The sequence below is a fragment of the Heliangelus exortis genome, chromosome 7, assembly GCF_036169615.1.
Source record: "Heliangelus exortis chromosome 7, bHelExo1.hap1, whole genome shotgun sequence".
Taxonomy (NCBI): domain Eukaryota; kingdom Metazoa; phylum Chordata; class Aves; order Apodiformes; family Trochilidae; genus Heliangelus; species Heliangelus exortis.
This window is the reverse complement of record NC_092428.1, coordinates 32,545,040-32,571,667: the sequence shown is the minus strand read 5'-3', so window position 1 is coordinate 32,571,667 and position 26,628 is coordinate 32,545,040. Positions and strand designations below refer to the sequence as shown.

Below are 26,628 nucleotides of genomic sequence, written 5' to 3'. Positions count from 1 at the left end.
AGAATTACCCAGGCAGTTTTCTGGTTAATATTTGCTGTATCAAAATGGAAGGACCAGGATGCAATGAGGAGCAAATCCCTAGAGGCCAGGTCTGATACAGGTACTCTCCAGGCATTCCAAATATTACTTGACTCTGTGTCTGAATTTAGCTGGAGCTCTGACAATTGCAGCCTGTTCCAGTTCTACTCCTGACTCAATTACTGAGCCTCATGCTTCTCATTCCATTACCATTGCTGTAAATAAAGTCAAGTTCATTCTCCTTTTTCTTTCCTATTCTAAGGGGGGAAAAAAAAAAACCTGCTGATTTCTACCACTGAATTGAGCCCTAGCCTCAGAGAAACTCTTGGTTAGATTTGCATTAAATATTTTCTCAGCAAAATTGTAGTTGTCAATGCAATGAATGCTAAGTAAATGCTAAAAATAACAAATAGACCTAAACAACTGAAGTCCCCTTAAATTTTCTCTGCTGACAACCAGTAGTAGCCACAGTGCTTTGGCATTCCTCACTGGATTGGGTTTAGAGCTCCTGTATCTTCCCTAATCAATTCTTTTCCTGGTACTTGGTTTCCTTTTTGTCTCTTCTTGCCTGCTGTAAAGGTGTTTGCATTGAACTGTGTGTGACTCTTGGTCTTTTTCCTGAGTGCTGAGTTGATTGCAGCTCAATAATATTTGAGCAGTTCTTGCACTTCAGGTTTGCAGTGTTCTGCTGAACTGTGCCCAGTTCTGGGACTCATTTAACGTGGGTGTCAGGCAGGTTCCACTTCCAAATGAAGTGTTTTCCTTCTCTTTGTTCCTCTCCTTTCCCACCTGGGGCTGGACAGGCTGATGGCAAGAAAAAGCCTCAGCTGGCAGTGCTCTCCTGGTGGAATGGAATTCCTCTGAATTTGGGATTCCCTCTGAATTTGGGATTATTGGCTGGGTCTCTCCCAAGTCATGGAACCATAAAATGGTTTAGGTTGGAAATGTGGTTTAGCAAAGAAGGGTTTGTTCTCAGCTTAGTGCCACCTCTCTTGGTTTTGCAGCAGCAGAAGGGAACATCTGGGCTGCAGTCCTTCTTTCTCCATTTTTTTAATGTACTTTAATAAAGTACTTTTTGTAGTTCAAAACACCCAAGCAGCCCCTGAAGCAAAGGATTCCTTTGAGCAGTGGGTTTCTTCCCCTGGTCTCTTTTACCCCATGGCCTGTCCCTACCTTCCAGCCTGGCTGGGGGGTTTGTGCTGCAACCTGGGAAAATACACTTCTGAATCTCAGGTCTAGAGCCCACCTCCTGTTTCTCTGGCCCTTTTAATGAACCATTTGCTTATAATTAGAGAGACAGCTGCCATGAAGCAGTGGGGTTGGGCTGTGCATCCCAGCACCTGGGAAGAAGGTGGGAGTTGAGTTCTTCCCTCCCTGTTACCCCATCAGCTGCTTTGAGCACTGTCCCCTCCACATCCCCCCTTTGAATCCTCTTCCTTTTCTTCTTTCTAAAGTGGGAGCTTCCTCCTCTTGGTTTATAGGACCAGGGCACCTCAGAGGACACCCTGGGCTCAGTGCTAAAGCTGGAAAGGGGTGTTTGTCATTGTCCTTTTCCTGGGCCAGGCTCAGAGCAGCAGCACCCACGAATAGGGCTGCGAAGCCTTGGGTGGAAACCTGAGGGATGCTGGCAGGAGGGGTCTGTACCTACAAGAGAAAAACTCTGTTAGATGAAGAAGAAGCTGCTCCAAATCCCCTATCTCTGCACAGGCACTCATCCTACCAACCACCCTTGTGCCAACATCACCAGGATCCCCAAAACATCAAGAGAAAGGGAATGGTGTATGGAGAGAGAGATTTCCCCCAGGTTCTGCTGTAGCCACGACTGATGCTTTGCATGAAGAGGGCTCATTACCTCCACAGGGCTGTTTCTGAGGATGAAAAGTCTCCTCTTGACAGTGCAGGAGTTGTAGCTGTGCCCTGGCTAGAGATTACCTCAACCTGCAATAAATTGAGATGTTTCACTAATTGGTTTCTTGGTTCATTAGCTAAATGGTGAGTATGAGGGGGGGAAATGGGAAAAAGTCTGAACGAATTTCCCTTGCAATCCTTAATTTAAACAGTGAATTATGTTTATGTTGAACAAAGCAGGTTCTGTGTCTTGCAGCAGTGGAGTTACTTTTTTTACTTATGATCATTTGCCCCCTTTAAAGCTCTGTGGGAAAAAATGCTCCTCAGTATCATCATGATAGTATAATAATGAAATAATGAATGAAATAATCTCAAATTTTACACAGAAACACTTTGTCGTGGCAAATTCCTCCTCATATGTTGCTCTGAGTACTGAGATAAGAGAGATAAGCAGCAAAAATCTTTAAAAGTCAGCTGTGCTGCCATGGATGCTGTGGCTCTCTTCCCATTTCAGCTGTGCAGGTAACAAAAATAAAATGTGACCCTGGTTTCCCTTTTCCAGTGCCCTGCATTCAGCTAAAAATCAAAGATTAACTCTGAGCAGCTGAAGGGAACAAATTCTGCTAATTCATCAAAGCCAGTGCTGGAGGATTTAATCTGTTTTATGAATTTTCTGCCATTGATTGTTGTGGCACAAGAGGTCATTTCTGAGCACTGAATTGCTGCTTGTGTGGCAGTGAAAAAAAAAAAAAAAAGAGGCTGAAAGAAAGGTTAAATTAAAGAAGCTGCTAGAAGCTATTTTTTTTCTAAGATGAATGTATATTTTCCAAATTAATGACAGTAAACCTCTAATTAGCCAGGTATTGATGCAGAATTACAGCTTTATAAGGGAAATCCATGTTTTTCTCCAGCCAGAGGGTTGGGGAAGGGAATGTTCAGCCTGGAGTTGTTACAGGTAGCTGAAGATTTGCTGTGTGTTGGGGTGTGGTGACCTCCCTGCTGCTGCTGACAAACCCTGACAATAAATCTGTCACTGCTTCCAAGAGCAAGGCAGACTCTGAAACTTGTGGCCTTCTTCTCCAGGGGATCCTGACATGATCTGGGATGGGCAAAAGCCTGGACTCTGCTGCTTTTTTTTTTTTTTTTTTTTTTTCTCTTTTTTCCCCAATAAACAGCTTGGCTTTTATTTTAGAGCAGAGGTTTCTCCTTCAGCCCCATTCAGGTTGGTTTGGCCCAGCTAAGTTGGAAGTGGGACCTCTAACCTTGGGCTTTTTGTGAATTTATTTTAATTGCTCTCCAAATTCATCAAAGGGTAAAACAGACAGGAACTCCTTTTGCTGTGGTTGGTTGGTTTTTTGATTCTTTTTTTTTTTTTCTTTTGCTGTTGTTTTTTGTTTTGGTTTAGTTTTTTGGTTCTTTTTGTTTGGATTTTTTTTTTTTTTTTGGTTGGTTTTTTTTTGGTTGGGTTTTTTTGGTTGGGTTTTTTTGGTTGGGTTTTTTTGGTTGGGTTTTTTTGGTTGGGTTTTTTTGGTTGGGTTTTTTTGGTTGGGTTTTTTTGGTTGGGTTTTGTCTGGTTTTTTGGTTTGGTTTTTTGGTTTGGTTTTTTGGTTTGGTTTGGGTTTTTTTGCTTTTTGGTTTGGGTTTTTTTGCTTTTTGGTTTGGGTTTTTTTGCTTTTTGGTTTGGGTTTTTTTGCTTTTTGGTTTGGGTTTTTTGTTTTTTGGTTTGGTTTGGGTTTTTTGTTTTTTGGTTTGGTTTGGGTTTTTTTGCTTTTTGGTTTGGGTTTTTTTGTTGTTTGGTTTGGGTTTTTTTGTTTTTTGGTTTGGTTTGGGTTTTTTTGTTTTTTGGTTTGGTTTGGGTTTTTTTGTTTTGATTGTTTGTTTGTTTGTTTGTTTGTTTCACTGTAGACCTACTAAAATACTTACAGAGTGGAGTTTTTTGAACAATTTACTTCCTGGAAATGGTCACATTTTCTCCCAGACTGTCTCCATGAACTCTGAAACCTGAGTTCACCTCCTGGATGTCTCATCCAGCAACACCAGTCCAGCTGCTCACAGGGACACTGGCAGTGTGTAACATTTACCTGTCTGCAGGAGTTTATCACCATTATGGCTTTGAATATCAGCTAAAAAAATAAAACAAAATAAAATAAAAAAGCCATAACAAAGCGCCCAAAACAACCACAAAACCCCACCCTAAAACCACCTTTCTGTTATTTCTCAAGGTCTTTTTTTTGTGAATATTTCTAAAGGATGCTCACAGTGTCTTTTTTTATAGATGCCCTGGAGAGGAACAAAGATGCAGTCACATCCTTACCCTAAATCTCATCTTTTAGCCCCACAATTTGTGTGTCATGCTGAAAAAACACCTCCTAACTACCCCGTAGTTCTCACCTCCCCTGAGCTCTTCCTGTGCATTTTGGGGAGCAATCTGGGGATTTTTGTAAACGGTGTTGTTCAATATCTTCATCAAGGACTTGGATGAGGGTATAGAATGTACCCTCAGCAAGTTTGCTGATGACACTAAGCTGGGAGGAGTGGCTGACACACCAGAAGGCTGTGCTGCCATTCAGAGAGACTTAGACAGGCTGGAGAGTTGGGCAGGGAGGAACAAGATGAAATTCAACAAGGGGAAGTGTAGAGTTTTGCATTTGGGGAAGAACAACACGATGTCCCAGTATAGGTTGGGGGCTGAGCTGCTGGAGAGCAGTGTAGGTGAAAGAGACCTGGGGGTCCTGGTAGACAAGAGGATGCCCATGAGCCAGCAATGTGCCCTTGTGGCCAAGAAGGCCAATGGCATCCTGGGGTGCATTAGAAAGGGGGTGGTTAGTAGGTCAAGAGAGGTTCTCCTCCCCCTCTATTCTGCATTGGTGAGGCCACACCTGGAGTATTGTGTCCAGTTCTGGGCCCCTCAGTTCAAGAAGGACAGGGAAGTGCTTGAAAGAGTCCAGCACAGAGCTACTGAGATGATTAAGGGAGTGGAACATCTCCCTTATGAGGAAAGGCTGAGGGAGCTGGGTCTCTTTAGTTTGGAGAAAAGGAGACTGAGGGGTGACCTCATCAATGTTTTCAAATATGTAAGGGGTGAGTGTCAGGGAGATGGAGTTAGGCTTTTCTCAGTGGTGACCAGTGATAGGACAAGGGGTAATGGGTGTAAATTGGAGCATAGGAGGTTCAAGTTGAATATCAGAAAGAATTTTTTTACTGTAAGGGTGACGGAGCCCTGGAACAGGCTGCCCAGGGGGGTTGTGGAGTCTCCTTCACTGGAGACATTCAAAACCCCCCTGGACACGTTCCTAGGGGATGTACTCTAGGGGGCCCTGCTCTGGCAGGGGGGGTTGGACTAGATGATCTTTCCAGGTCCCTTCCAACCCCTAGGATTCTAGGATTCTACAGCCTGCTCCTTGTTTTGACTTTTCCTGATAAATCCCAAATCATTCAGTGCCACAATTTGGCAGTGATGCTCCTGGGGACATTTCCATCCCGGGAATAGTTCTCTTTTTATATCATTTTTCTGGTTTAGGATGGAAATTGAGTTTAAGGAGATAGTGAGGTTCTGCTGTGCGTTTATTTACCTGGATTAATGTGTATTTTCCTTGCTCTTTTGGCAGCCTTTGGCATTTCTACAGGATTTGTGCTGGGAGGTTTTTCCTGGTGTCCACTGGTTTATTTTATTCCCGTTTTGTTTCTGGGATGCCTGTGATACCAGTGCCCCATTTTATAAAAAAATCAGCAGGCATCTGAACTCAGTTTTGCTTCAGTCCCTGCTTTTCTGCTCCAGGTATAAATGCAGTCCTATGGTCCTGCCTGTCTTGAGTGTTCTTTGCAGTTTTTAATATTTTTTTTTATTATTATTTTTTTACTCTCTCTCTCTCCACTCTGTCTGAAGATAGAGGCTTTTATAAGCAGCTTTTCTTCAGCCTTTAGTTAGAAAAAGACCCTGAACAACAAGAATAAAGTAAGATGAAATAAAATAATAAAAAAATAAATAAAATAAAATAGCAATAAAATAAATTAAAAAGTAAAATAAAATAATAAAAATAAAATAAATAAAAATAAATTTTAAAATAATATCAAATAAAATAATAAAAATAAAATAATAATTTAAAAATAAAATAAAATAATAAAAAATAAAATAAAAATTTAAAAATAAGTAAAGTAAAATAAGTAAAGTAAAATAAGTAAAATAAAATAAGTAAAATAAATAAAATTAAAAATAAAATGAATAAAATTAATAAAATTAATAAATAAAATTATTAAATAAAATTAAAAATAAAATGAATAAAATGAATAAAATTAATAAATAGAATAAATACAATTAATAAATAAAATGAATAAAATTAATAAATAAAATAAATAAAATTAATAAATTAATAAGATAAATAAAATAAATAAATAAAGATAAAATACGTAAAATAAATAAATTAAATAAAATTAAAATAAATAAAATTAAATAAAATAAAAAAGTAAAATAAATAAAATAAATAAGTAAAATAAATAAAGTAAAATAACAAAGCAGCCAGGAGAACTGAGCTTTGAAAGCATGAGCTGTGCTGTTCTCCTCTGGTGCAGATGCAGCCAGGCTTTCTTTCCTGGCCTCCTCCTTTATCCCCAGGGTGTTCTCTGTGAAGTTCTCCTCTTTCCTCCCCCAGTTACGTTTCCCTGCACAGGGACTGCTCTGCTGGGATGGGAGGATTTAGTTTTTCCTGTCTCCACCTTTCCCAGGTTGCCTCCTGACTATCTGAGGGGAGATCCCTCTCCTTCTTGAAGCTGAGTGGTATTTCCCCCCGTAATCAAAGACAAATAATTATATGTTGCTTTACCCTGGACACCATCCCACCTTTGCCTTAATGCATTTTTTTTTTTTTCCCTAGCTTTGATCCCCCCTGCTGTTTATTTTACATTTCTAGCAATCTCTAAGAGACATTTAGCAAAGGCTTTGGATGGAAGATGAATTCCAACACCCCTAGCTTTTCCTCATATTGTGTTTTTTGAGCTGAAATCCTCTTGAAAGGTCATCTGAAAGCTGGAAATACTCGGGGTTGATTTTTTCCTTATGGTGATTGACTTCCCATCAACCTCATCCTGCCCTTCTCTTGGTAAAATCCCAGTGAATGGTTACAAAGAACTTTTTGGCTACAGCTCCCTGGTGGAACTGCCTTTTGCCTGGGTGGAAATGCCCAGAAATGTCACAGGGATCAGAGCAAATTGTGCAGAGGAGAAACCAGTTCGTGTCAGAGCCCTGTGACAGTTCTGGATGTCATCCTTGAGATCCAGGGATCTCCGTTGCTCCCCTCTGAGCCTCTGGCCCTAAAATACTTTTCTTTTTTCACTCCCAGGCTTTAACCACCCAGCTCTGCCCTGTCAAAACGCAGAGAATGGAGTTTAGGTGGAAAAAATGTCCCTGTCATGCAGTGGTTTTATGTATATATTTCATAGAATCATAGAATCCTAGAATCCTAGGGGTTGGAAGGGACCTGGAAAGATCATCTAGTCCAACCCCCCCTGCCAGAGCAGGGCCCCCTAGAGTACATCCCCTAGGAACGTGTCCAGGTGGGTTTTGAATGTCTCCAGTGAAGGAGACTCCACAACCCCCCTGGGCAGCCTGTTCCAGGGCTCTGTCACCCTTACAGTAAAAAAATTTTTTCTGATATTCAACTTGAACCTCCTATGCTCCAATTTACACCCATTACCCCTTGTCCTATCACTGGTCACCACTGAGAAAAGCCTAACTCCATCTCCCTGACACTCACCCCTTACATATTTGAAAACATTGATGAGGTCACCCCTCAGTCTCCTTTTCTCCAAACTAAAGAGACCCAGCTCCCTCAGCCTTTCCTCATAAGGGAGATGTTCCACTCCCTTAATCATCTCAGTAGCTCTGTGCTGGACTCTTTCAAGCACTTCCCTGTCCTTCTTGAACTGAGGGGCCCAGAACTGGACACAATACTCCAGGTGTGGCCTCACCAATGCAGAATAGAGGGGGAGGAGAACCTCTCTTGACCTACTAACCACCCCCTTTCTAATGCACCCCAGGATGCCATTGGCCTTCTTGGCCACAAGGGCACATTGCTGGCTCATGGGCATCTTCTTGTCTACCAGGACCCCCAGGTCTCTTTCACCTACACTGCTCTCCAGCAGCTCAGCCCCCAACCTATACTGGGACATCGTGTTGTTCTTCCCCAAATGCAAAACTCTACACTTCCCCTTGTTGAATTTCATCATGAAATCATATGAATTTCATCATGAATCATATTTATTTCTGTGCCTTGGGTGAAGATAGATCATGTAAATGAGGCAGTCGTGGCTGAGAAACTAACTTAATGTTTTTTTTTTGGTTTTCCAGTCCAAAGTGCCAGGCCTTTTAAAGAAAATGAGATAAGTCCTTTATGGAACTCAGAGGCAAAAATGTAAGAGCTCTCTGTCTCCCTCTTTGAAAAGCTCCAAGTCTGCTTTTTTTGTAGTGTGTGAGAGAGCAAATTGTATATTATTTCTGGGAGAGAATTAGCTTTTGTTTCTTTATGGCAATCAGTGTTTATTATAACATGCATTTGGAGAAACAGAGTTTTATAAAGTCACACTTTTGGCTTTATGATGGGGCTTTATATCTGGTTTTGCCCACAATTAAATTAAACCTGATCCTTAAAAAAGGAACTGTTCAATGTTCTTCAATTCTTATTAAATGTTCTTCAATTCTGCATAATCCCATCTCATCTTCTGCTTGGCAGCCACACAGCAACTGTTTGCTCACTGCCTTTTGATTAATTCTCTTCCTGTTCCAGAGTGTAATATACCTAGTTTGTTTAGAGAAAGGGAATATGTTTCATAATTAAAAATCCCTTTTACTGCAGTTACTGCATCTTTGCAGATTTAATTAGGTCTCGGTCCCTTCCAAGTCATGGAAGTCAAAGGTCCCTTCTCACTTGTCCCCAAGGCATCGTTACCAAAAGTCCCCAGGTGGAGTCTGGTTTCTAACTGATGGCTTTCCCATACAGAGGCTAATTACTTCTAATCTTACACATTGATGAGTTTCTATTTTATGTGTCTGAGCCACTGAAGCTGGGACTGCCAAGTTATCCTCTCCTCCAAGCGTGGGGGTTATTTCTCCATTAAATGGACTGGCTTCCCAAATGACAATCCCTTCCTGCCAGCCTCTTGAATTTTAAGCCATTATTATTTCTGGCACCCATTTCTATCCTCTGAGCCCTCGTTAATCCATGGCATGATCAAGATGAGCTGCTGGTACCCAGATGATTTATGCCAGGAAGGGATGAGCAGAGCACAGGAGGGGACCCTGGTCCTGGGGTCACAGCTCTCCAGGGTTGCATCTTGCTGGCTGTGTTTCACTTAGCCCTGCCTTGACTCTGCTGCCTTTTTTTTCTTTTTTTTTTTCTTTTTTTTTTTTATGAGCAATAACCTCCATTAGATCCTTAAAAGAAATAACTCAACACTTTCACCTTCTGAGAAGGGAAGAATTGTATTTGGAAGTCTGTAATGCATGAAGGTGTTGGGAGCCTAATCTGGTCTAAACTGCCTTCAGTCAGCCCTCTTAAGCACCAGGGAAGAGAAATGAATATCTAAAAAGCAGCAAATGACTACAATTGTGCTCTGATTTCATGGCTCTACCAGACAGAGGTCAGTAACACAAAGCTGTTCATTTTTTCAGCTGGAGCAGCAGCTGTTCTTGGAACTTGCTGGAGGCAGAGGCATTGGGAACTCCTCACTCAAGGAAATTCTGGGGTTTATTGCAGAGCTGCTTCATGCCACGGATGCTTTCTGCCTTGCTTCTTGCTCTCTTAGTTTTTTACCTTGGGGGGGTAACCTTGGGGCTGGCTCCCCAAAAGAGGGAGAATTCCAGGAACTGGGGTGTGAAGTGGGAAGAATTTGGGTTTGGTCTATTCCAGATCTTAATCCAGCTCTGGCAGTGGGACCTAACTGGAAGCTGGGGGAGAAAAGGAGGAGGTTTGGAAGGGTGAATTTTGGTGATGGTGAAGCTTTCCCTTGGCTAATTGCAGGGATGTCTGTAGCTTCTTACTCATTTGGCTATTCCTTTTTTTAACAGCAACAGGGAACTAACTGGAGTGGGGGAAAAAAACTCCTAAAAAACCCAAAATAACAGTAAAAATGTGACCCCTCCCAGCCTGGAAAATCCTGGAAAAATCATAGTGCCATTACTATGGCTACCACAGCCAGAAATATGAACATACCCAAGATAGGGAAATATTTTGTGCTCAGTTTCAGTACTTTCTTTAAACTAAAAACAAGCAAACAAAAAAAAGCAATGACCCATCACCAAATTCTGGACTCAAACTTCCCTTAAATGTTGCATGAAGTATAGGAATCTGCATTTATACACCTGTCAGCAGTCTGGCCAAGATGGAAACACCAATGTTACTCTAAGTAATGCAGTAATATATTTAGAGTAACAAGATGGTCCTAGATCAATAGGATCCAGTCTGCATGTGCTGTAGGATTGCTATTAACAGGACATTTATTAAGCAATGTACAGAAGAGTAGCCTTGAATTTGCTTTTTTTATCTTAGATTGTCTGAGCTTCATTTTGAGTGATTAAAGCAGCATCTAAGAGGGCTTCACTTGGTAGGATTTTAATTTACAGTAAACACTTGGGTTGTAAAAATTGGCCTCTTAGTCTCAGCTGTCTTGAATAATGCAATATTCCCCAGGATCAATAGCTGGGTGTGCAGTTCTGGTTAGCATTCTCACTAACCAGACTCTGCCTCTGCATCCCGGGTAACAAAACTCAGGCTCTCTAAGCTTCAGCAGGACATATTTGTGGCTTAAAATAAAATATTCCTGCCTCGTGTCCCTACTTTCCTTCTTGTAGGGGGCAGCTGGTGGAGTGCTCTCAGCACACGTTTCTCCATGCCCTGGCAAAGGGAAATGAAAGCCAGCAAGGTAACTTTTTTTTAAGGGGATGTAAATCTGTCTATTACAAACCCAAAAAGCAAAAGCAGAACAGTCAAAACCCCATTTCATCCTTAAAAAAAATTGGAAGTTTCAAAGTGACTTCAAAATGTAAGATAGAGCCATCTGCCTGAGCCTCTTGGCCCAAGAAAATTAGGATTAAAATGATGTGGTTGTGCTGCCAGAAGAAGGGATTGGTGCTCAGAAGTGGGATGGTTATTTCTAGAGGCAGAGCTGGTGGGAACTCGGTGCTTCTCTGGCCTCTCACAGCTACCTGCAGGGATTTTGTGGCTGGGAATTTGGCCAGGACATCCTCCTAAAATGGGATGCAGCAGAGTGACAGCCAGGAGAGTACCCACTGAGTTACACGAGGTGACCCAGGAGCATGGGTGGGAGGTAAAAAATGGTGGGAGTTGGATTTTTCCAAGGATTTAGAACCCAATTTCCATGTTTTGCTGATACACACACAACCCAGGCAGTTAATGTAGTTGGCAGCAAGCACTCCCCTGGCACAGTGTGTGTGCAAATCCATTGCAGGGAAGTTGGGTTAATAGTGACAGCCTATTCCATAAAATGCTGACTGTTTCCAAGGAATTTTTCCCTGGCTCTTTTGCCAGGGGGTAAGGAAGGAGAATCTTGTTGCATCACAAGAGTTTGAGCTGGGAGCCAGCTCAAAATCAAAAGAATAGTTTCCAAAATGCAGTTTACAGGAGGCTCACAGCAATGTAGAAAAGCTGGAGAGTTCTAGGTCTAAACCAAATTTCTATCAGAAACTTCCCTAGAAGAAAATTCCCCCTGAACATCTCCTTTTCCATGGTCTCCAGGCCTGCACTGGCTCTCTGCACAAGGACAAATCTCTTCTCCCATGGCAAAGCTCCTTGCTCTTGACTTCAGAGAGCCCTGGTCACGTTCCAGCTGAGCATCAATGTCTGCAGTGTGGGGTCAGGAGGTCCTAGCAACCTCCTTGTTTATCCTGAAAATGCCCCAGAGGTCATTCTGCAGTTTGTAGCCCAAGGCACTGATGGTTGTTAGTGCTGGACAGAATATTGATATTGACCCAAGAGGTTCCTAAAAGCACATTCAGCAACTTCTGTACCTGGTAGACCTGAGGAGACCTTTGGGCTCAGTTCTCCTCCTCATGGGAAGAGTGAAAGAGAGAGGGGCCAGGATTTGGCAGGGGGAGCTGTGCTGGATGAGGAGTGGAGCCAAGTGATTTAATGGTTTGTGTGCTGGCTCTGGATCAGAGATTGTCCCTGAACAGAACAACTGTAGGACAAACAAAGGGGTGGTGGGGATCATCCGTAACAGCTGTGTTTTGTTCCACCATTTCTGCCCCTGTGCTCAGCTCTGGGGAGGCCACAGCTTGGGTCCTGTGTCCAGTTCTGGGCCCCTCAGCTCAGGAAGGAGATTGAGGTGCTGGAGCAGGTCCAGAGAAGAGCAAGGAGGCTGGGAAGGGATCCAGCACAAGTCCTGTGAGGAAGGGCTGAGGGAGCTGGGGGTGTTGAGGCTGGAGAAGAGGAGGCTCAGGGGAGACCTCATCACTCTCTCCAACTCCCTGAAAGGAGGTTGGAGCCAGGGGGGGGTTGGGCTCTTTTCCCAGGCAACTCTCAGCAAGACAAGAGGGCACAAGAGGTCTCAAGTTGTGCCAGGGGAGGTTTAGGTTGGACATTAGAAAGAATTTCTTTCTGGAGAGGGTGCTCAGCCATTGGAATGGGCTGCCCAGGGAAGGGGTGGATTCTCCATCCCTGGAGATATTTCAAAAGAGCCTGGATGTGGCACTCAGTGCCATGGGCTGGGAACCACGGGGGGAGTGGAGCAAGGGTTGGACTTGAGGAGCTCTGAGGTCCCTTCCAACCCAGCCCATTCTAGGATTCTATGATCAACCTAAGCTGTGTGGTGCTCACTTCCCACTGGGTTACTCCAGGTGTTCTCTGTAGTAAAATCTGAGTATCCCATGCTGTGCCTGGCATGGGGGGCACGTTTAGGAAGGTGAGTGCTCTGCTAATGGTTTGCTGGGTGACTTTAAACAGAACAGATGATGTACAGGATGATGTCTGAGGCACAGCAGTACTGGAGTCTAGCAGTTCCAGCATCAACAGATTGGCCTTCAGCACTTAAAGTCTCTCAGTTTCCATAATGTTAGGGTGAGATTTCCATATTCTTTTAGACAATGAAAACAGAAAGATGAGATGGAAAAAAAGGATTTTTTTTTTTTCATGAGCAGCAGAGCTGACAAAGCCCAGGAGTTGGTACCCCAAGATCCAAGTCTTGCCCTGGTGCTTCCCAGTTCTCCTTGCCCATCACCTCTTCCATGTGTCCACCATGAGCCAGGAGACACCATGGAAATTCTGCCCAACTGGGAAGTGTCTCTGGGTCAAACAGAGGAGATCTGGTGAGTTTGTTTCTGTGGCAGCCTCATTTCTACAAACCCATTGATTTTTGCATCCAGATTGTCAAGAGCTCAGGTACCAAGCATCCTGCCATGCTGGGGAAACAGTCCCCAAGCTCAGAAGGCCCAGGCTGGAAATGTAGAAGGACAGAGCATAAATCAAATGCCCTCTGGAAATCAGGCTGAAAAATTGACCCAGGTAGACAACATAATGCAAAAGGGTTATGGAAGGTTTGGGTGGTGGTGGTTTTTCTTTAAATAATAATTAAGGACTTGTAAAATCCAGGGACAACTTCCCTGCAAGCATAGTTTTGTCTTGGGATCCAGCACACTCATGCCAGAGTGAACATGACCTTTTGTGTTTGGCCCTAAATCAGACCTCATCATGAAATCATACAGGTCTGTGAATTACTTCATTTGTAGAGGTGGCTCCTAGGGGAAAAATTATTGTGAAAATAGCTATTCCAACATGGAAATATTTTCCAGGTTGGTCTGGCAGCAAAATCAGTTGGGGACTGTGTATATATTTGACAAATACAAGTGTAGAGCAAAGAAGTCTGGCAGCAAGCAAAGGAAAATGCATTTTCTTACCCATCCGTTGCAGCTCTGATGTTGCTGGGTGCAATCATTTGAGATCTGATCTTTTAGTTTTGCACAAGAAGTGGAAGATCCAATCCATCCTAAGTTTGGGGTTGTTGCTAGGCAGCAGGATATTGCTTCTTGGGGAAGCAGCCAGGCTGATGGGGCCAGGTGGGTGCTGACAGCTCCCAGCCCTGCTTCTCCTCCTTCTGGGGGCATCTGCAGTCAAGGGAGAGCTTGAGACCCCTAAATTTCATTCCTTGCCAACTAGTATTTAAAAATATTGAAAATTAAGTTTCTGAGGACTTTACCAGTTAATTACTAATTCCAAGCTTTTTTTTTCTCCCCTCTGTTTCTGAGTTGAAAGCCTGGTTTAATAAAAAAAAAAAACCCAAACACCCAACCAAAAGCAATTACCAGGAATCTTTTGTTGAATCTGGTGATAAAACCAAAAGCCACCAAGCTCTCTTTTATGTTCCTATTACCTTGTTTTTGTTTTAATCTCTTGTGTGACCTGTGCTTTCAAAGCTGTTGCAGTGGAATTCAGAAAGGCTCATTCCAAACAAATCACTGTTGCGCTGTATGAGTAGGGATTTGTTTTCCAATTTCCCTCCAAAAGGCAAATGTAGGTATTATTTCAGCACCTGAAAAGTTTGGTGTGGTAAAATAATTCCTAAGATCAGCTGCACTGGCTTTAGAGCCCAGGCAAGTCAGTGGCAACTGAAATGTGTTGGACCTGTGCAGTATTCTCAAATGATGCAAAATAAAAATATTTATTTTGTGGTCAAACTAGTAACCTTGAAATTTAACTGTTTAGACTTCATACTTATTTAAATCTTGTGGTTTTATCCTGTGAACACTTTTTTTTGGTTCTAGACTACTACATCCCCTATTATGAAGCAGTTCCTGAAGTCTGTAATCCCAGCAGTGAATGTGTTTCCAGAAAGAAATAATATCCCAAGTATTACACACCAATGAATACTTCTATTATACAAAAGGAACATGAAAAGTCTATATTAAATCTGGCATGCCTGGTGCTCCACCGAGTTGAGTTGTGTTGTACAAATTGTTCAGTGTCAAAATTGGCTCATGTGAACATCCTGTTCCTTTGTTTTGGAAACAAAATTGGCCTAATAGAGACGTGTGTTGGAACTGCTGCTTTGATGTCCTGACAAAGGCATCTGTACTCACAGCACACATCATTTTCTGGAGCTACCACTGTATTAAGAGCATTAAAAAGGAGGGGAGGGAAAAAAAAAAAAAAATCAATAAAGCAAATACCACTGTTAAACACAAGCCCAGGGAGAAATCCCTGCAGCAGGGTATATATTGAGTCACAAACTGCAGCTGTAACAGGGCACAGTTTTTCTCTTGTCCTCTCTCCAGTTTCTTGGGAAGTTATGCTCCTACAAAAGCAGATCAATGGAAGGAATATTGAAGCCAAACCATTGCCCCTTAGCACCAATTACACAGCTTTAGGCACATGGGCCTGGCTTGTAATTGCTACCAGCTCTGAGTAACACTGATGGAATTTTTATTTACAGAACCCATTTGTGCCATCAAATTCTGAGCGTGTTGTGGCCTTTACAGGAATACATGGAATAGCACTAAAATAACTCTTCATAAATATGCTTTCTGGCTGGAGGACTGCTTTTCCTTTGTTTGCTTATGCATAGGATTTGTCATGTTTACAGTCACTTTTGGGTTTTCTGGCTATCTCAAGCATTCTTGTACTTCCAGCACTGGATGTGGCCACTAAAATGTGGGTGTCTGACATGCTGGGAGGGGGACTCTGAGCCCGATAGCTCTTTCTGCAGGAAACCCTCCTGTTGGTTACATCTTCATTTTGAGGAATATCTGGAGAATACTGCATTGTTTTTAGCAGTAGAGATGGATGGAAGCCAGACCCACCCAAGGGGCAGGAACCAGGGAGATTCAGGACCCTGGGAGCTTCAGGACCTTCGTTCCTTGGTGACTTGTTCCATGTCTCCAGTTCTACCTCTCACTGCAACAGGAACAGGAACCTGTGACATTTATGGCATTCCTCCATTTTTACAACGAAATAACTAAAGAAAAAAAATGAAAGAGAATTATTTGGCAATTAAAGTTATCCCTCATGATTTGCTCCAAATTCCTATGCCTTATAGATATCCTCCCTTTAATACCTTGTCTTTAAGCTCCCCATCCCCCTCCCACCACACTTTATAAGGATCTCAGAAGTGACAGAATGTGTTATTTAGACCAAAGAAATCAAACCAATGTCAGTTAAATCTTCCTGGGCACTCCCATTTGAGTCCTTGGCCTGTCTGATGCCCACACAGCTGGGCTTTGGGAAGTTGGGAGAATCAGTCACTGCTTCTGGGGACTGAGATTTGTTCATGGAAGCTTCTGCTGCCCAGAGAAACCCAGGAATGTGTTCCTCCCCATACCACTGAAAATTAAATTTAAAAATAAAATAAATACAACTTGGAGGAGAGAAAAAGGAGAAAGTGAAGAATCTGCTGAGTTTTGTCTGTGTATGTGGGTGATGGATGTGCTGGGGGTGATTCCCCACTTTATTTTATTAAGCGAAGATAAAGAATTACAGCAATGCCTAATGAAAACATAATATTTTTTTTCTCTTATGCTTTGGTTTCAAGATATGATTCCTCTGCTCTTTCCAGCCCCCTGATGAGCACCTTGCTTCTAATGGCATGGATAATGAGAGATTTATGACTTCTGGCTTTTTGATAGCAGACCAGAGCTCATTTGTCTGTTCCGTGGCGGATCCTGTAATCATCTCTGCAGGCAGCCAGCTACAGCTCCAAGGTGTGCAAGCAAGGGAAGATAATTCAGTTAACAAATCTCATGATGCTACTTGTAACAGAAGGAAATCCATCCTGACATCTTAAAAAAATATTTTTCTATTTTGTTTACATAATGAGTCCTGTTCAGACTTAAATGATTTCAGGCTGTTTGGCTTCCTCTGATTTGAAAACCTTCCCAGCAAAGCTGCCTTCAAATGCTGTTATCTTGGTGCAACCGTGTTCAAGCACTTTCTTTTGTGGCAAGGTCCTTGTTGGTATTGCTTGGGCTTTTTTCATGGCAAGAAAGGTTGCAAGGAAGGAGTTGGCAGCTGCTTTCTCCCCCTTTAACTCTATATTGCTTTGACCCCCATTGTCAGGAGGTGTGTGCTGCTGCTTTTAAGATCAGCAAAGGTGCTGTAAGGGGGCTGATGTCCTCTCCCTCTGCCATCCTCCTTTGATGGGTAGGCACAGGGTGGTTTCTAGGTGCATTCAAGCTCTCAGGATGCCATTGTGTGCTCCTGAAGCATCAGAGTGAAAGCTTCTTACGTGAAGGTTGCTGAATGTCAGATCCTGCAGAGATGAAAACCAGGTGTATTTTTATGAGACCCGAAGAGAGTAAAATCCACATGTGGCTCTGGGGCTGCCTTCCCACCCTGCTTGTGCCCCCACTTCACTGGGGTGATGCTTTCCTGCTCAACCCAACACCTCATCTCTGCCTGGAGCTTCACATCCCTTCTGCAGGCTCAGGAAAATGTCCCTGAAGGATGCCAAGGCCGGGCCTGTGCCAGTGCCTTCTGGAGATGAATCACTGACCACAGTGTTCATCAGTGAATTACCTAGAAATCAATTTAATATCAGCAAGGACTTTGGCATAAGGTGGGATTTTCAGCACTCATCTGTCTCTACTTTTAGCACCAAGCACATGAACTTTTGCTTCGTTGTTCCAGTTCTATTTCAGATGATAATACCCTCAGCAGTTTTATGATATTCTTTCTTTATGACACACGAGGAAGAGCAGAAGACATGGATTTGGTTCTGATGCTGATTCTGCCTTGGCTTTCATCTTAGGTGTATGTGTAATGGATGGCTGGGTTTATTGGATGACTCACTGGAGATCTGAAGCCCTGGGTTCTGATCTCTCCCAGCCCTGGCTGAGAGGGAATGTGGTGAATCTTTAATGACAGCATTCTTTTCCTCAAGGCTTCCTCAGGTATTTGAATTGAATAAGTCACAAAAAAAAAATTGAAACAGATTTAATGTTTTAAACAGAACAGAGCTGAAACTAATTCCTCCAAGTTGAAGGGTATGCTCTATCTGCTGATAATGCACAAGAGGAGAAAAAGGCTTTAAAGAAATGTTAAGTGATGCTAAGAATCTTGTGGTTGCTTTGCCTGACCCTGTAGCTAAGCCGTGGATGCTCCCAGATCCAAAGTGGGGAATTTGGGTGCTTTTGGGTAACCAAGAGTGCTGCAGGGATCCTGCCTGCCCTTGCAGATCTCTTAGATGTTTGGTTTTGGTTGGTTTTTTTTTTTTGTAGTGTAGAGAAGTTTTCCTGTTTTCTCATCAGGCTCTGGTTTTTTCTGTGCTATTGGTTTATGGTGTTTTGAGGGAAGTGTTGGAGGTTCCTGGAGTGGAATCCATCAGAGGGGATGGCAGTGTGGACAAGGCAGGGCTTGGAGTAGAGCTGAGAAGATAAAGGCTCACATGCATTTCAGACTTGTAAATGAGGAGTAAATAGATAGTAAATGAATGAAGTAGACAACATCCATGACAAAAGAACTGGAGAGGAGACCAGGGCCAGTGCTCTAAAGGCATTCCAGCTCTGCCCAGTGTCACTCTGGATGTCATCAAACAGCATCCCCCAAGCCTGCCAGTCTGCATGTGTCTAGCAAAGACCTGAAACACTGGCAAAATCACATTATCCATGGGCTCTTCCATCCATATCCCAAGTGTTGTACAACCCCTTGAGCTGGCTCCAACCCGGGCTGTCCCACGCCTGCCAAATATCCACACTACACCATTTTTTCCCCAGCACCCTCACCTTTAGCAATCTCCCTGTGTTTCAGCAAGCTGATTTACAAGTACATCTTTTCTGAATCATTATCTGAGGAGGCTGCCAGTTGGCCCAAGGCACCCGGGACTGGGAGAATCGGTTCCAGCTGCACTCTGTAATTAGGAAAACCCTGGGCTGGAGCCGGATGTCCAGATGCCTTGCCAAGGAGCCTAGCTTTTGGTTCAACAAACAGTATCCCTGGGGGAAAAAAAAAATACAAAAAAAGAGGGAAAATGTAATAGGACAAAGTTCACGTGCAGCAACTGCTCCTCTCTTCCTCCTCGCGTCTCCCGTTTTTAAGCCGGAGAGTTGGGGTCACCAGGGGAGGGCTGGGGAGGTTAAAAAAATCTTCGGGATTTCAACTTAGAAATAAGTTTCTTGCACTCCCCACAGAGAGAGAAAGTACTTGAAATGCCATTTCTTTCATGCTTTCACACCAGGGAGAAGCTGAACTTTGCATTTTGTTGTGTAACAAGAGTTGCAGCGCGATGCATTTTGTCAGCAATGAGAATTGGTAGGGAAACTCTTTATGTGACACATCTCAGCTAAAAACCCTTGTGCTTCCTGAAGTGTCCTCCTTTTAAACACAAATTCAAGGTCCTTTTAAAGGTTTGGGTGTTTTGGGTTTTATTTTTTTTTTGGGGGTGTGTGTATGTTTGGTTTTTCTTCTTTTCGTGTTCTATTAACATGAATTCACAAATGTGATGCTTCCAAAAAAAGATTTAATAATATCATGAGGAATACCAGAGCTTCTGCCACCAATGCCATTTAATCTACTTCAGCAACTAGATTAAATGACTTGCCAAAATTTGAGTGTTTTCCAACAATAGGGTTCCTATAATAATACGAGAATGTCCTTGCACAGGATATGATATGAAACGCAATGCAAAACTCCAGTCTGGAAGATTTAGCAACCAAAATAAATATTTCCTCTTCTTCTACTCACTTGATTTCATCCTTTCTCTCCTGCTCCAGAAACAGCTACTTCTTAACATTAAAAAAAAGATTATAATCTATTTCAAGAGATCTTGGTGAAAATGGAAGGTCCTACCCACGGATTATTGCTAATCACAGGAGGTTACTTTGATAAGAATAATTTAAATATTATATGTAATTTACTCTGTGTTCTCTGAGAACCTTTTCTTGTTTGACCCTGTAATTCTCAGGCTTTCTCAGATCACCTGGCAAAATGACTCTGTGTGGACCTGATTGACCCCCAGCCAGCTTTCTGCATTTCCTTACTCACTGCTTGGCATTCCCAAGTTGATGTTCTCTTCCTGTAGCTTTCCAGCTCAACCCCAGACAGTTGTGATTTTCTTACTGGAAAGTGTCTGAGGAATTTCTTGATAATTTGGTAGAAGTTGTCCCTTTACTTACATACTTCTATATAAAACCTTTGGATATTTTGAGGCTTTGCCTTAATTCAGTACCAAAATTTCTTCTTTATCCTTCTCTGCAAGTTATTCCCTATTTAGTTGTTTCAAAAAGTAAACCACACAGCATGTGCAGCAGCTTTTCATTGTGAAAGGATTCTCATGCCATTTGCCAGACTACTGATACACTGAAAATAACCTTTCCACACCCAGCAGTTACCCCTATCCCTCTGCTTCTGGATTTTGTCCTTCTCTGGGAGCCCAGCAGCTCCTCCAGCCACAGCAGGGTGAGGAGGGGGCTCCAAGGGCATCTCACCAGTGGGTTGTGCCAGCACTTACCATGATCCAGTGCTAGTTTCAGGTTCATTGCATTTCCACTGGTTGCAAAATTGTCCTATTTCCTTGCCAAAATTATGTAGTGGGCACTCTGCACTGGTTATTTTCTGGATTTGGGTTTTTTTTCTTTCCTATGCCTAATGAGTCCAGCTGTTTGCTCTGTTCCTCGGGACCTTCTTTTGCTCAGTAGCAAAAGGAAACCTCTATTATTTTGGGTTTTTTTCCTGTCAGCTATGAATTTGGCACCTTGGAGCTGTGCAAGTCAGTATTAAAATACACCTTAGTATCCTTGATTAAAGCAGAAGGTTTTATATAATCCTGTTAGTGTTTTGTGACTGCTGCTCCATGGTGGGACTCAAGATTTCCTGGTGGGGAACAGACCTGATGTCTTCCCCATCTTTCCCTTCTGCTCCCAAGCTGCACGCAGGAGATGAAGCCTGTGATGGTGGATGTGCTTTAGTGAAGACTTCTGAAAGCAGAGCTGATGAATATTCCTTTTTAATATAATGTTACATGTAAACTGGAATTCTGTTAGTTAGTAAAAACATTAACAACTTCCGTGGCAGGCTGTCAAAATAAAAGAAAAAAAAAAACAAACAATGGAAAAGACCTTAGCAGTGATGTAGCCACAGGTGGTGATGTCAAGAGATTTCAGGCCAAAGAGAGAATTTTTGAGAATTAATTTGGGATGCTTCATACAAAAGAGAAAGTAACGTCATCTCTGGCAGAACTACTGACACACACGTCATGCATCCTTCCAGTAGCCCAGGCCCCATGTTCCATGGAAAATGAGCTCTGTGTAACAAGCTGCAGCTCTCAGGAAACAGAAGATGACAAAATCAGAGGCTGCTGTGCTGAGGTAATAGTTGGTGCTGAATTAGAAAAGCTGGGATGTAACTGGACTTGGGAATATGATTCCAAAGTCCCGTTGTTCTCTAAAGGGGGAGGTGACTTTGTTGAAATGAACTCAGCCCATGAATTTGCTCATCTGTGCTCCTGGTTTTGCAGCCTCCTGGTTGAAATCCTTATTCCCTATCTCTCCCAATTCTTCTTCCTCCACACTCCAGCCACAGCAACCCAAAGCAGATGTCAAGCTTTGGATCAGCCCTGGATGTTCTGGGAGACTGACCCACAAACCCATCTGTGCAACAGGATCCCAGGGAGAGGGAGAAGTAGGATCCCTCCAGTAACCAGATCCCAGATGATTTATAGTCTCTCTTGCTTTCCTTCCATGGAAAACCACATTTTCTAACTCATCTCCACCATGGCACTGAAAATGATGTTATTTGATGTTTTCTTTTCCCCCAGGAGTGGCACAGAAGCAATGGGACAGTAGCAGTCAGAGGACATGCACGGGCCCTCAGCAGCAGAGACCCGCAGAGCAAAAAGCCTCTTCTGCCAAGGTAAAAGAAATCAAATATGTTTAGGCAGCAGTCAGCAGAACACATTCAGGTTTAAAAAATAATCACTGATTGCTGAGCAGCGTGTTTGGGCTTGGGTTTGTTTAGCTAGGCTTAGCTTAGGCAGCAGAAAAAAACAAATAAAATGATGCCTGCACGTGATTCTGTGTGCTCGTGGTGAGAGGGAGAAAAATTGCACAGTTTGTGTGTGTGTGTAAAGCTGTTAAAAAACACCCCAGGAGACTAAATCAAGTGGTATCCCAAATATCAGTACACTCTGTCTGGGATGTTCTCAAGATAAAACCTGAGGTTTTCAGTTCACCACAATTACTTTGTGTGAGTGAAGATTTTTTTCACAAGATGCAGTGAAGCTTGAAAGCTCCCAAGGAGCACAGGATTGGCTGGTCAGACCTTAAAGGGCCATTTCTTTGCCAGAAATTGAGAGAATAATACACAGACATGAGCAGAAAAATGAAAAGCAGAATTATTTAAAACATGGGTGCACAAGCTGGTAGTTAATCAGGAGCATTTTTGACATGCCTTTGGACTCTTATAGGATGTCTCCATCTGTGCAGCCCTTAACAAAAAAAAAAAAAAAAAGAAATGTCAAATTAACTACTGGAGCATGAAAGATGCATCCAAAATAAAGTATTTCAAAGCACGGGCAAGTCTTGAGTTTTGGAAGGTCTTAAACCTGGAGGTAGAAGTAAATGCAGTGCAGAAAATATGAGGCAAATGCTGTTACAAAGCATGAAAGACACAAGGAAGGAAGAAAATGCCTTTCCCTGGGGCTGTGAAATTATTGAATTGTCAAAACCACAGGCAGCTGGTTTAAAGGGTTGATAAAATTTACTTGGCATTTTACCTCGTTAATGAACCCTTGATCTACCTCTCTTTGGGTTCCCAAATCAGCCTTCCCAAGAGTTACAGAGGAGGTCACCATGTTGTAGCCAGGCAGGGTTTAGCAGAGAAATAATTTTCCTCATGGGCTTCAGTGCAGGGTCCCATCTCTGACACCCAGGAAGGAAGGAAGACCATGGCACCTGGGGAGGTCACAGCTCCAGCGTTCACATTGTCTTCCCCAAGGGACAAGAATATTTTGTGTTGGGAACTACTTGTTAAGTACTGAGCATCAGATGATAGACACCCAGATACAGCTGAGATTTAGTTCATTACAAGCAGGAGCAGTGTAGGTACCAAAAGGCACCTAAAATCCCAATGAACTTGGTTGAGCTTTTATCAGGGAGCTAATCCTTCAATTTTGCATCTCAGTTCAGTGAGGGATTTTTTTCTTCTAGGGTCAGGAGATGCAGAAGCACGGGGCAGGGGCAATGTAGTCAGCCAGTTGACAGCAGCAATAAGATTAGGCCAGATGCTTTATACCATGTGATTTCTGTGCCCAGCCATGTGGATAATAACAGCAGGAGATTTTAAACTCAGGTTTACTCTTTGTTGGGTATCTTTAACATGAAAGCATCTCCCTTGTCACATCAGGTGAAGTAATGCATGGGCTGTCAGGATAGATATTTGCTGTCATGGTTGGAAAAATGAGTCTGGGCCACTGTCACTCAATCTTGGACATATGTGGGTTTACATCCTTGATAGGTGCCATTAAGTAATGATTAGCAAGAGAGAATTAATGAATTAACACAGTACCCTGAGCCCTTGCAGGAAAATATATCAGACTTGTGGAGATGTTTTTCTGTGCTTGTAACTGGGGAGGTTGTAGAGCAGTCGTGATGCTGGTACCCACGTGTCCTCTGCAGCTTGTGATGGCACCCATGAACCTTCAGGCTGTTCCATAATACATATAAATACATTTGAAATTCCAGCTGACCATCAGGAAAGAGAAGTTTAGAGTCTTTGGCTTTGGTTTAGAGTCAGACTTTGACATGCCTGACAAATGGCCTTTGTCATGCCCATTTTTAGACAAACACAGCAGCAACAAATCCCACCTGTGACAATGGGTTAAATGCTGAAAATAATAGTATAGAATGCACATTTTTTATATTTTGTTGGTGAATTGTTTTTGGGTTTGTTTTTGGGTTTTTTTTTGCACTGGAGTGATGAAATTTTCATTGAAGTCTCCCAGAGCTGATTGCAAGAGCCTCTGTTTTTATATGACAAAAAAGTTAGTGTGGCTGGAAAGTTAGCAGCAAGTCTGCAACAAAGCTGTCTGGTGTGATAGATGGTAGATGAGAAAGAGTTACATCCATTATGCTGGGGTGTGTTGATAATTTGAATCTTTTCATTTGCAGGAGCCTCTGTCATCACAAAATGCAGAATTGATTTCACCGATAGTTATTTCACAGATGATTGATGAGAATAAATCAAAAGAAATCTGCCCTGCTTTGCCTCTGCAGCCCACGTGTCCCCAGCCCACTGCTTGGCACATGAAGCACTCTTTGGGTAACCATGGCCCAGCCAACCTTGACAGAACATTGGTGGCACTGCCCAGCAGATTAAAAATCCAGGCACCTCCAGGTGACACCACCTTGTCCTTGGACTCTGCTGTGGCGGCAGAAAAACAGTGTCCAAACCAGCAGAAAGGCTTTGCCTCCATAACTATTACAGCCAGGCGTGTTGCTATGGGCTTCAGGAGCCCAAAATTTGGAGCTGGGACCCTGCAAGAGCCCAAGAATTTGTCCCCCACCTCAAGCAAGGTCCTTGGTGCCCTCCAACGCTGGCATCCCCCAGGCCAAGCAACCCAAAGTGCTGCTGTATTCAGGATTTCTGAATCTTGCTCACAAACAACTCTTAAGCCCCCAAAGCAGCTTTTTGACCCTGGTAAGAAGGAGAACAGCCTGGGTCATCCAAGTAGTGATGGGAAAGTGCCACCTTCCTTCATCTCCTGTGTCCACCTTCAGGTTTCTCATCAGTGTCCCAGCACCATCTATTATTTGGACAAATCTCTCAACGTGTGCCTCGACCAACCTCGAATTAAACGCCAAAAAATTCATAGATCGACGTTGTCCTTCACTATAAATTGCAGTTCGTCGAGATTAACAGCAGATGGAGTAGATGGCATAGCTAATGGGGAACCAATCGAGGAGAGATGTCACACAAAGCTCCGAGGAGCAAACCAGGCTCCACTCAGCTCAAACTTCACAGAAAATAATATTGTTAATAAATTGAAACGATTGGAAGGCTCTTTGGGTAGTAAATACCCTCGGCAAAGTGTCTTTGTCTCGGAACTTCCAGCATTTGTGGATATGCCCAGGGGACCTAATAACTCAGAATTGATGAGGAAAGGTGATGAGAAGCAGTCTGGCAGCCACCACACTGCATTTGCTCTCCAGCTTCTTGATTCAAGTGATGAGCCAGGTAAGGCAGCTCCATAAACCTCAGTCTGATGGAGCAGAGGTTCTGGCTGGACCAACCCAACCACAATCATTTTGGGGCAGCAAATAACATCGTAGGAATTTGCTCTGCAAAAGCCTGGGAGTCAGAGCACAACCCAAACCTTCCCAGTTCCAGAACTTCCATGGATATATTTGCCATGCCAGTTATTCCTGCTGCTCATCAGGTGACAGAGACAACTCTGCCTGTGTTTTCTACATTAAGCCACTATTTTTAACCATTTATAACTGTAATTTTTTTTTTTTTCTCTCCTGGTGATGTGTGAGCATTTAGCTCCTGAAAATAACTGGGTCTTTCTTTGTATAAGGGCTGAATTTGAAAAGTGAGATTAAGGAGCTGGCTGCACTGAGCTTGGTTTTGTTCGCATTGAGATTAAAAATGATCATTTCCAGCTTTTATTTAGAAGGCTGCAGAAATAAGCCCAGGCCTTTTCCAACTAATGGCTTCAGATAAAGCTTTAACACATTTGTTTCAGACATTTCCAGGCATTTTGCAAATGTAATTTTTTTTCTGTGTAACATTGCTCTTGGGGGAAGGGAAAGGTACCATGGGGATTGCTCCATGCCCAGAGTGGTACAACTGGGGCAGCTATTTTACAGTCACTTGAATAACCACAGCTGAGATTTTTGACTCTCCAGGAAGGGAAAGTGGATGGGAAGAATGTCAGTGAGTGAGTCTGTTTTATACCAAAAGCAATAAGGTAAAATTTACCCTCCTGTGTATCCATGGGCTACATTTAATTGCAATCCCTCTGTTCTTATATGGCTTTTTGGACCTAAGGGTCAGTATATAAACATAAGCTGCTTCCTAAGATTCATTTTGTACCTTCATCTTCCCAGTGTGCAAATGGAGAAAGAAAAAACCAAAAAAAAGAGAAGATGAGAAGCTGTACAGTGTCTCATGGGCTGGACAAGGTACAAAACCTGGGGTGCTCCATCCCTTTGCATCCTGCTGTCACTGCTCACTTGCTTTCCTGCATCTGAAATCTGCTCCTGCAGATCCCAGGGTGCAAAGAGTGAGCAGGCACTGCTTTATTCAGAGGTCTCCTGCTTTAACCTTTAAATAAATTATCAACAGAGCCAGGATTTTCCACAGTGGCAGTAATTCCAGAGGCAGACCCTTCAATGAAAGCCACACAGGTCTGCAGGGTGAAGCATCATCCCTCAGGCTGGCTGCTGAAATAAGCCTGGGAGAAAATATTTCTTTTATGCTTGTAAGTGTAATGCAGGTGGGTTTTTGTTGAAGGGGAGATGGCACAGTGAGGGAAAATACCAACCAGTGCTGAAGCAAGGAAGAAATGCAGAGGGATGAGGGCTGCTGAGAGGACATGGGGAGATGTTCAGAGATTGGAACAGGCTGCCCAGGGCAGTGGTGGAGTCAGCATCCCTGGAGGAACTTAGGGGTTGTAGAGACACAGGGATATGGCTTAGTTAAGGGTTTGTCAGTGGCAGGATAACAGTTGGGCTTGATGACCATGAAGGTCTTGTCCAACCAAGGTGATTCCACTGATTGACAACAGCAAACTGGGAATTTCAGCTTTGGATTTCATGGCATACAGCCCCAA

General features: G+C 42.9%; 1 protein-coding gene across 3 annotated transcripts in view; it reads left to right on the top strand.

Annotated features, from left to right (window-relative positions):
* Nucleotides 1–26,628, top strand: part of C7H10orf90 (chromosome 7 C10orf90 homolog) — a 61,525-nt gene that overhangs the window by 11,595 nt on the left and 23,302 nt on the right. For all 3 annotated transcript variants that reach the window (XM_071749673.1, XM_071749672.1, XM_071749674.1), the window contains exons 2-3: nt 21,613–21,707; nt 23,963–25,028. In XM_071749673.1, the coding sequence (XP_071605774.1) occupies nt 21,613–21,707; nt 23,963–25,028 (1,161 nt within the window). The remainder of the gene's footprint in view (nt 1–21,612; nt 21,708–23,962; nt 25,029–26,628) is intronic.